Source organism: Podarcis bocagei (genome assembly GCF_964188305.1).
Source record: "Podarcis bocagei genome assembly, chromosome: 13".
Lineage (NCBI taxonomy): Eukaryota > Metazoa > Chordata > Lepidosauria > Squamata > Lacertidae > Podarcis > Podarcis bocagei.
Window position 1 is genome coordinate 36,361,479 of NC_138138.1, and position 8,775 is coordinate 36,370,253.

The 8,775-nt window shown below is 46.6% G+C and overlaps 1 protein-coding gene across 1 annotated transcript; it reads right to left on the bottom strand.

Annotated features, from left to right (window-relative positions):
• Positions 1-817: 817 nt before the first annotated feature.
• Positions 818-6,780, bottom strand: TUFM (Tu translation elongation factor, mitochondrial). The gene is made up of 11 exons (XM_081169071.1): positions 6,676-6,780; positions 5,479-5,525; positions 5,165-5,327; positions 4,410-4,576; positions 4,078-4,182; positions 3,751-3,915; positions 3,513-3,645; positions 3,280-3,384; positions 2,121-2,272; positions 1,447-1,566; positions 818-1,275 (listed from the first exon to the last, which is right to left on the bottom strand). Exons 1-11 carry the CDS (start codon positions 6,776-6,778, stop codon positions 1,102-1,104), a joined length of 1,434 nt encoding a protein of 477 aa, XP_081025197.1. The 5' UTR covers positions 6,779-6,780; the 3' UTR covers positions 818-1,101.
• Between the last annotated feature and the right edge of the window lie 1,995 nt (positions 6,781-8,775).

An 8,775-nucleotide genomic window follows, 5' to 3' on the forward strand; every position in this document is an offset into this window, starting at 1 on the left:
GAGAGGAAGTACATTTCATATGTGGGGGAATATACTTTTTACTAATACTAAATTTGAAAATGTATTTGAGCTAGGTAGTGTTGTGTAATCTGTAGAGATGCCCTTAAGCCACCCCCGCCTGGTAATGCTGTCCACACTTGCTGGAGTGCAAGATGTACAGAGCCACTTCTGCTTTAGGCTCCATGTGATATTTAAAGGAGTTCACACAAGTAAGGCATCCTATGCCTGACTATTCAGGCTTTGAGGGCACAAGAAACAGGAAGCCTGACTGGATTCAAGCTGTGCAGCCACCTGTGGGTTGCTCAATAGACATTTCTGGGTTTGATACTGTATCCAGGCTCCAAATTCTTAACTATATGAGATCAACTAACAAGTACCGGTGCCCCTGCAAGCAGACACCTGTACCCATCAACTACACATAAGATTTTTTTGTTGTTTAGTTGTGTCCGACTCTTAGTGACCCCATGGACCAGAGCATGCCAGGCACTCCTGTCGAGCACACTGTCCAACCATCTCGTCCTCTTCTTACTGTGCCCTCAAACTTTCCCAACATCAGGGTCCCTTCCAGGGAGTCTTCTCATGAGGTGGCCAAAGTATTGGAGCCTCAGCTTCAGGATCTGTCCTTCCAGTTTGCACTCAGGACTGATTTCCTTAAGAATGGATAGGTTTGATCATCTTGCAGTCCATGGGACTCTCAAAAGTATCCTCCAGCACAATATGATTAGTTTTACCTAATATTAAATTTGTTTTAGTAGTACAACAGTGTCTCTCTCAAAGGATATCATGAAAAAAATTACACTACTTAACAGAATAGCACTCAAGATTAGCTTTCAAGTCTTTTATTTAACCAACTTGCCCTCCCCACCCACCCTTGAAATGAGCAGAACACATTAGGCTTTTCTCGCCTCAGCCAAGGTGATAAGGCTAACCGCTTACTTTAGTTAGGGTATAATTTCAGCAGCAAGGGGCTTTATTCCAAGAAACCGCTTATAGCTTGTGAAGCTTTCAACATATATCCTTCCTCTTTCTGCAATGCGCTTAACTCCTGGTTTCATGTGTTCTACATGTTCAGTGGCCTGAAATGCCTCACAAGGGATATACTTAAGTTTCCCACTTCGCCTTATCTTCTGCAGTTACTGACAGTGTTTTTGTGACAACTCCAGTGCCAATGGTTTTGTGTCCATCCCGTAGTGTGAATCTCTGCCCCTCTTCCAAAACCATGGGCTGCCGCAATGTCAAAATAATGGAGGTGTCTTCACCTGGCATTACCATTTCCTAAGGAAGAGGAAATAAGACCTGTAAGATACACAGTAGTTGTACCTGTTTTCAGTTATAAGCATCAGAAGCAAAGCTGATCAAGAGCTATTCTCTAATGTGGATTCTGTGCTTATAGGAAGCAAAAGGCTGCTGGAAAGAGGGGAGGGGGGCAGGAAGAGTCAGACAAACCTTTGATGCAGGCAGTTCAATACGACAGGCCATGTCCCAGGTCAGAGAAAACATAACAGGTGTGTAGTTAGAAACAAAGGGCTTGTGACGACCACCTTCTTCTTTGCTCAGGATGTAAACCTGGGAAGGAGAAGTGACTTGTTTGCCTTTGTGAGCTCCAAATTAAACCTCCATTATTTTACAGAATATGAAAGTGTCCCATCATAATTACACAAATTTATAGACTGCTTCATAGCTTGAAGCCACTGAAGCAGTGATCATGATAAAAACAGAATCAAACAAGATCTTTAAAAGCAATAACATAAACTCACTAAAAACAAAAACATCCATGCAAACAAAAGAAACCCATTTCCATTAGACAACACTGATCTTCCATAAATGACTGGATTACATCCTAAGGGAAAGCCTTCCTGAACAAAAAATGACTTTCATTAAGCGCCTAAACACCCTGCTAGGTGCCTGCCTGATTTTGGTGGCTAATTGATTCCCAAGTCATGTAGCTGCAAAACTAAAAGCCTAGTTCCTAGAGCAGGTTAAGTGCACCTCTGAGGCATGCAGTACTCTCAGCAGGGCCCCGTATGAGGAGCGCGGTTACCAGGCAGGGATATAGTGGGTGAGGAGGTTCCTTAGAGTAGGTCTTATAAATTATTTGCAAATCTGTCCTGCCTGCTTACCTGAGCCTCGACCTTCTGGTGCGGCTTGATGGAGCCGGGCTTGCACATAACCATCCCCCGCCGTATATCCTCTCTCTTCAGCCCCCGCACCAAAGCGCCCAAATTATCACCAGCCTCTGCCCGTTCCAATTGTTTGTGGAACATCTCAATACCTGAAGTCAAAAGGAGTGCCATTACCATTTGCAAACTTTCGGGGGTGTTCCCTCCACCCAACCATAACTGTCCTTTGACTGCCATTTTCACATAGGGTGCTAACACCCCAGAGGACAGGATCACACTTCAAAACGACGACAGAGAACTGGGCCAAAACAAACAAGATGAACTTTAACAGGGAGAAATGTAAAGTATTGCACTTGGGCAAAAAAAATGAGAGGCACAAATACAAGATGGGTGACACCTGGCTTGAGAGCAGTACATGTGAAAAGGATCTAGGAGTCTTGGTTGACCACAAACTTGACATGAGCCAACAGTGTGACGCGGCAGCTAAAAAAGCCAATGCAATTCTGGGCCTCATCAATAGGAGTATAGCATCTAGATCAAGGGAAGTAATAGTGCCACTGTATTCTGCTCTGGTCAGACCTCACCTGGAGTACTGTGTCCAGTTCTGGGCACCACAGTTCAAGAAGGACACTGCCAAACTGGAATGTGTCCAGAGGAGGGCAACCAAAATGGTCAAAGGCCTGGAAACGATGCCTTATGAGGAACGGCTAAGGGAGCTGGGCATGTTTAGCCTGGAGAAGAGGAGGTTAAGGGGTGATATGATAGCCATGTTCAAATATATAAAAGGATGTCATATAGAGGAGGGAGAAAGGTTGTTTTCTGCTGCTCCAGAGAAAAGGACACGGAGCAATGGATCCAAACTACAAGAAAGAAGATTCCACCTAAACATTAGGAAGAACTTCCTGACAGTAAGAGCTGTTCGACTGGAATTTGCTGCCAAGGAGTGTGGTGGAGTCTCCTTCTTTGGAAGTCATTAAGCTTGACAACCATGTCAGGAGTGCTCTGATGGTGTTTCCTCCTTGGCAGGGGGTTAGACTCGATGGCCCTTGTGGTCTATTCCAACTGTATGATTCTATGTTTTATCCCTGTTCTACCAAACTTGGAAGGCAGGGGGAGACCAAGAAGTTGACGAGTTTTGCAGAAAATCTAAAGGACTTACCGGTTACCACTGAGCGCAAGTCCCGGTTGTGCCCTACAAATTCGCAATCATCTCCTTTCTTGATAATGCCACGCTCAAGGGTACCAGTTACCACAGTGCCTCGGCCTGGAATAAAGCAGTCAAATGAAGCTAGCATAGGCAATGGGGGTACAGGACAGCCAGACAGCCCTACAGGATCCTCCCTAGCTGCAACTCCCTTAAAGCAAATGGGGGCAACCTAGGAAGCTTAGTACCTGGTATGGAGTGAACGTGCTCTATGGGAAGCAGGAAGGGCTTATCAAGCTCCCGCTGTGGCACAGGAATGTGTGTATCCACTGCATCCAGCAGTTTCATGATGGAGTTCAAGCCCAGCTCTGGATTTCGGTGCTGCAAGGAACAGGAATGGAAGGTGGTGATATAAATGATTAAGCAATGGAAGCATTCCTGCTAAGGAATGACACTCAAAATGAAATGTGTGTGTGCACCACTGACCTCCAAGGCGCACAGAGCGGAGCCTGAGATAACAGGCGTTTCTTCCCCATTGTAGCCAAATTCTGTGAGCAGCTCACGTATCTCCAGCTCTACCAGCTCCAACATCTCTGCATCATCGACTGCATCAGCTTTGTTGATGTACACTACAACATGCTTCACTCCTATCTGAGGTGGTAGGGAAGAAAACAAAGGTGACCCACATGTACATTGCTCCCTTCTCAAGACTTCCAGCCCTGCTTGACAGAAGCATCCATCATATTCTCAGAAGTATGTACAAGGTCACCCAAACCATCTCTACCCTATTCCATTCCAAGACCACAAACTCACCTGTTTGGCAAGCAAAAGATGCTCCCTTGTCTGTGGCATCTGTCCATCTGTTGCAGCTACGACAAGGATGCAGCCATCTAGTGGTGCTGTTCCTGTGATCATGTTCTACAGAGAAGACATGGGAAACATGTCCAGGCTGTGGTATCTCTAGGACGTGAACTACTTTGAAAAACCAGGCTTCTATGTTTGATATGGCTTGGAAGTTTTCTAGATCTTGGCAATCCTCCAAGAATTCTTTTTTTTTTTAATGGCATGTGCCATCAACAGGAATTCTGGATGAGGATCATGAGTGTGTTCAGGGCTTTCATGGATTCCCAGTTCCTCACACATACCTTAACATAATCGGCATGCCCAGGGCAGTCTGTGTGGGCATAATGGCGGTTAGCTGTTGAATATTCAACATGGGAGGCATTGATGGTGATCCCACGAGCCTTCTCTTCGGGTGCATTATCAATTTCTTCATATTTCTTGAACTTGGCGCTTCCAGTATCTGCCAAAACTGGAAATAACAGCAGAAGGGGTGAACAAGGTTACTGATTTTCTCCAAAAAAAAGATTGGTCTAGTGTCTTACTCAGTAGCATTTTTTGAAGAAGAAGGGGGGGGGGGGGAGCAATGTTTTCAACTGATCAAATCTGAAAGGCCAGCAAGGACTATCTGTGTCTTAGCTGGTATGGGAACAGGTCAGCAGGCAGAGCTAAAGGGCTCTTGAACTCCCTTCTGTAGTCTGAACAGCAACTGAGGCTTTGGCCCCTTCCTTTGGACACCAAAGGTGCCCATTTTCTCACACCCTGACATGTGCAAGGAGTGAGCATCTGGAATGAGCAACTAAGGCACAGGTCTCGCTGTTCACATTGCCTTTGCCTGCATCTCAGTTCAAGAGAAAGCAGGTGAGGTGTATCACAGTGATGTGCAGTTTGGGGATGGAGTCTATTTTGGAGGCTGGGTGCTCAGCCCTTGCTGGCTTGATTTGGCTCCCTGGCTGTCAGCTGACTTTCCTTCAACTAGCTGTTTTGATTAGGTCTAGGCCTGTTCTCACCCTATCTCATCTTCCATAATAATAACCATTCCCCCACCCCTAACACTCACTTTTGGTGATGGCTGCCGTTAATGTAGTTTTGCCATGGTCCACATGCCCAATTGTTCCAACATTGACATGCGGTTTGTCTCGTACAAATACTTTCTTCGCTTCAACTGCAAAACTTCGAACAAGGAACGGATGCCCATGGAAGGCTGGGCAGGTCAAGGACGGCTGCAGAAGAAGAGTGTCAGAATTTTAGCCCTCTCTGCCTATATCACAGCAATCATCATCATCAACATCCATCTGACTGGCTTGCCCCAGCCACTCTGGGTGGCTTGCAACAAATCAAAACAATTTGCCCACCGCTGCCCAGAATTCTTACCGTAGCTATAAAACCTTGCAGATAATGAGGCAGGCAGCCACGGAGGCCTGCAAAACACAAGCAAAATGGGTGATCACTTTCATAAGACAGCACTTTATAACAAATACATTATCTTTGCACATCCTGATGTCCCTGTCTCCCCCAATTTTCCTCCTTCTGACTATGCCCATAACCTTCAAGAGACAACAGCTGCAAAAAAGTAATTTTATGTGAACTTAAGCACTTTTAAAATAAACATTATGAATAATAGCATCTGATATGCTGACTTGTACGGCAGGGGGCAGGATCTCTATATTCCGTGAAACAACCTTGTTAATTGAATACAAGAATGTGTGTATATGTGAAATTCAGGTTTGTTTGTTTATTGCCCTATTGTGCATCACTTTACACTTACCATATATATTAATTTGCTGCACTGATATACCACCTTCTCTTCTAAGGAGCTAAAAGTGGTGTACCTAGTCCCAATTTTTTCCTCGCAATGATCCTGTAAGGTAGGTTAGGCTGAGAGACAGTGACAGGCCCAAAGTCACCCAGTGAGCTAAGTGGTCCAGTAGGGATTCAAACCCTGGTCTCTCATCAGGCCACAGAACAAATCTCTAACCATTGCACCACACTATTTCTTTTATTGCCCTTTTCCGCTCAGATTGGAGAGGCTCGCCTTCTCTTTTGTTTCAACCACCTTGAACGGTTTGCTACCCGCACGCTTTGCTACATCCCCGCTCATCCCTGACGCTAAACCATTGATTGGCACGTGCTGAGAACCAGAGCTCCCCGCGGGCGAGCAAAGGGGCGGAACCACCTCGCCGGGGGCAGGAGAAACCGCCTCTCTCTTTGCCGCAGGGGAGGAGGAGCAGCAGCATCCGCGGAAAGAAGCCTGAAGGAATGCACCGAGGGGCCGGCCTCACACACTCAGGGGAAAGGAAGGGCCGGGCTCTCCTCCTGCCACACGCCGCCTCCCCCCGCTTCGACGTGATGGACTGCTCCGCCGCTGCCTCAGACCCCAAGACCGGCATTAAGGCAGAGGCCGTAATGAACCGAGTAGCAGCCCGCCAAGCACAAAAGGTCACGGGTCTCTCCTGCACGAGTTCTTTAAGGAGAGGCTTCTTGCCCCTTCGCTCTCCCTCCCCGCCTCCTTTTCCGCCAGCCGACACCCCCCTCCCTTCCCTCGCCCCCCCCTCCGGCCCTTTAACCAACCGATAACACGGCCGCCGAGCCCTCCTCGCGCCACCACCAGCGCGCGGCTCGCCATCTTAGCTCCTCCCGGAAGCAATATCACACCCGGCCGCCCCCCTCCCATCTGCCTAGAGATAGGAAAGGGTAGAGAAGAAGCATGGAGAGGGAGAACTTCCGGTAACTGTGGAGAAACGTCGGCCGCGGGCGACGAATGCTCTATAGAGTTAGTGCAGACTTAACAATTGTATTCTCTCAGTATGGAAGGTTAACTTCCGGGATACTTTTGATTATTATTTTTTAATTTTGTGGGGTGTTTTTTGCCCTCCTTCGCCTGCAAAGCTGAAGAGGCAGCTGCCTAGAGGAAACAACAGAGAAAACCAGGACTTTGCGGAATTCTGCTTCTCCTGAGCCCTCACCCCCCGAAAGACACTAATAACTAACTAACTAACTAACTAACTAACTAACTAACTAAGATATCGATTCCTGTTCTTTTTAACTAAGATCTTATGTCTTGTAAAATGTAAAAGTAATACAGTATGTGAAAACTTAATGATATCCGCAGCCTGGAAATCAGGCAAAAAGACGTTGGGAGATATGGGAGCCTTCCATGTCCATAAACAAACAAAGAGTCTTGTGGCACCTTAAAAACGAATCAATTTATTGTGGCATAAACTTCTTGCCTTTCTTTTGCCCGGAAAAAACCATAACAAAACCACAGTGTTGATCCTGCAAGCCTGATCTATCCTCCCATTGACTAAATCCCTCTTCCATCAGAAACCTGAGGCGTAACCATCAACTGCAGGACAAATGCAGATGTGAGTGGCCGAGTGGGAATTGTGCCCAGCGAGGGCAGGAGGAAATGAAAGGCAAGAAATGCAAACCATTCAGATAGCACTAGAATGTCTGCAAATAAGCAAAGTGGCATTTATGACCAGACTGCGTGTTTTATCACCTGTTGGCTTGATAACTCTCAGTATCCCTGTGCATGGCTCTTTTCACTGAACAGAATGCAAGAGGATAAACAGGTTCTTCCTTGGAAGAACTTGCAGCCTAAAACAAAACTTGGAAGAGCACAGGAGGAGGAGGAAAGGCGCCCAGGAATAAACAGGGTGGAAATTGTGTCAGTTACGTGTACTTGGGCTTAGTTACTAGCCAGGTTGCTACTACTTTGGGTGGTATTCAGCTAAGTTCTACTCAGAGCAAAGCCACTGAAAGCAAAGAACTTAACTTTGCCATGCAGTATTCATTAATGTCAATGGGACTACTCTTGAGTACTACCTTCTTCATCTTTCTTTGGCGATCACTCGTAGCCCAGTAAGATTGTCTTCCATAGACACGGTTTTAACAATGAGTCCCTAAGTGACTGTGGAGGCCAATTCTGGACCCACATTTCCTTCCACAGTGGGGACATTGGTTTATGGGTGGGAGTTGATCATGGTGTGGATTTGCCAAGCGTGCCTTCCTCTTAGCACGTTTCTTCCTTGCATCCTGAGTTCAGGTGTCTTCAAAGCCCATGACACCTCTGGTGTTTCCCAGTTGTCAGTGTTTATACTACATTTTTAAATATTTGCCTTGACACAGTCTTTAAACCTCTTTTGTTGACCACCAGCATTACGCTTTCCATTTTACCTTCAGTCTAATGTTCTCCCAACTGAGCCATTTCGGCCAGTGCTCTTGAGTACAGTGGTGCCCCGCAAGACGAATGCCTCGCAAGATGGAAAACTCGCTAGACGAAAGAGTTTTCCGTTTTGGAGGTGCTTCGCAAAACGAATTTCCTATGGGCTTGCTTTGCAAGACGACAATGTCTTGCGAGTTCCTGCTGGTTTTTTTTCCTCCCCCCCCCTTTTTCTAAGCCGCTAAGCCGCTTACCAGCTGATCCGATCAGCAGATAAGCCACTAAAAGCCGCTAATAGCCGCTATTAGCGCTAATCCTTCAATGGGCTTGCTTTGCAAGACGAAAAACCGCCAGACGAAGAGAATCACAGAACGGATTCTTTTCGTCTTGCGAGGCACCACTGTACTCCCTATAGGAACTCTGGGCTAAGCCTATGGGCTCTGGACTAGTCATGGATTCTCAGTGGTCACAAGACTGGCACCACTCTATATCTTCACCTCTCCATA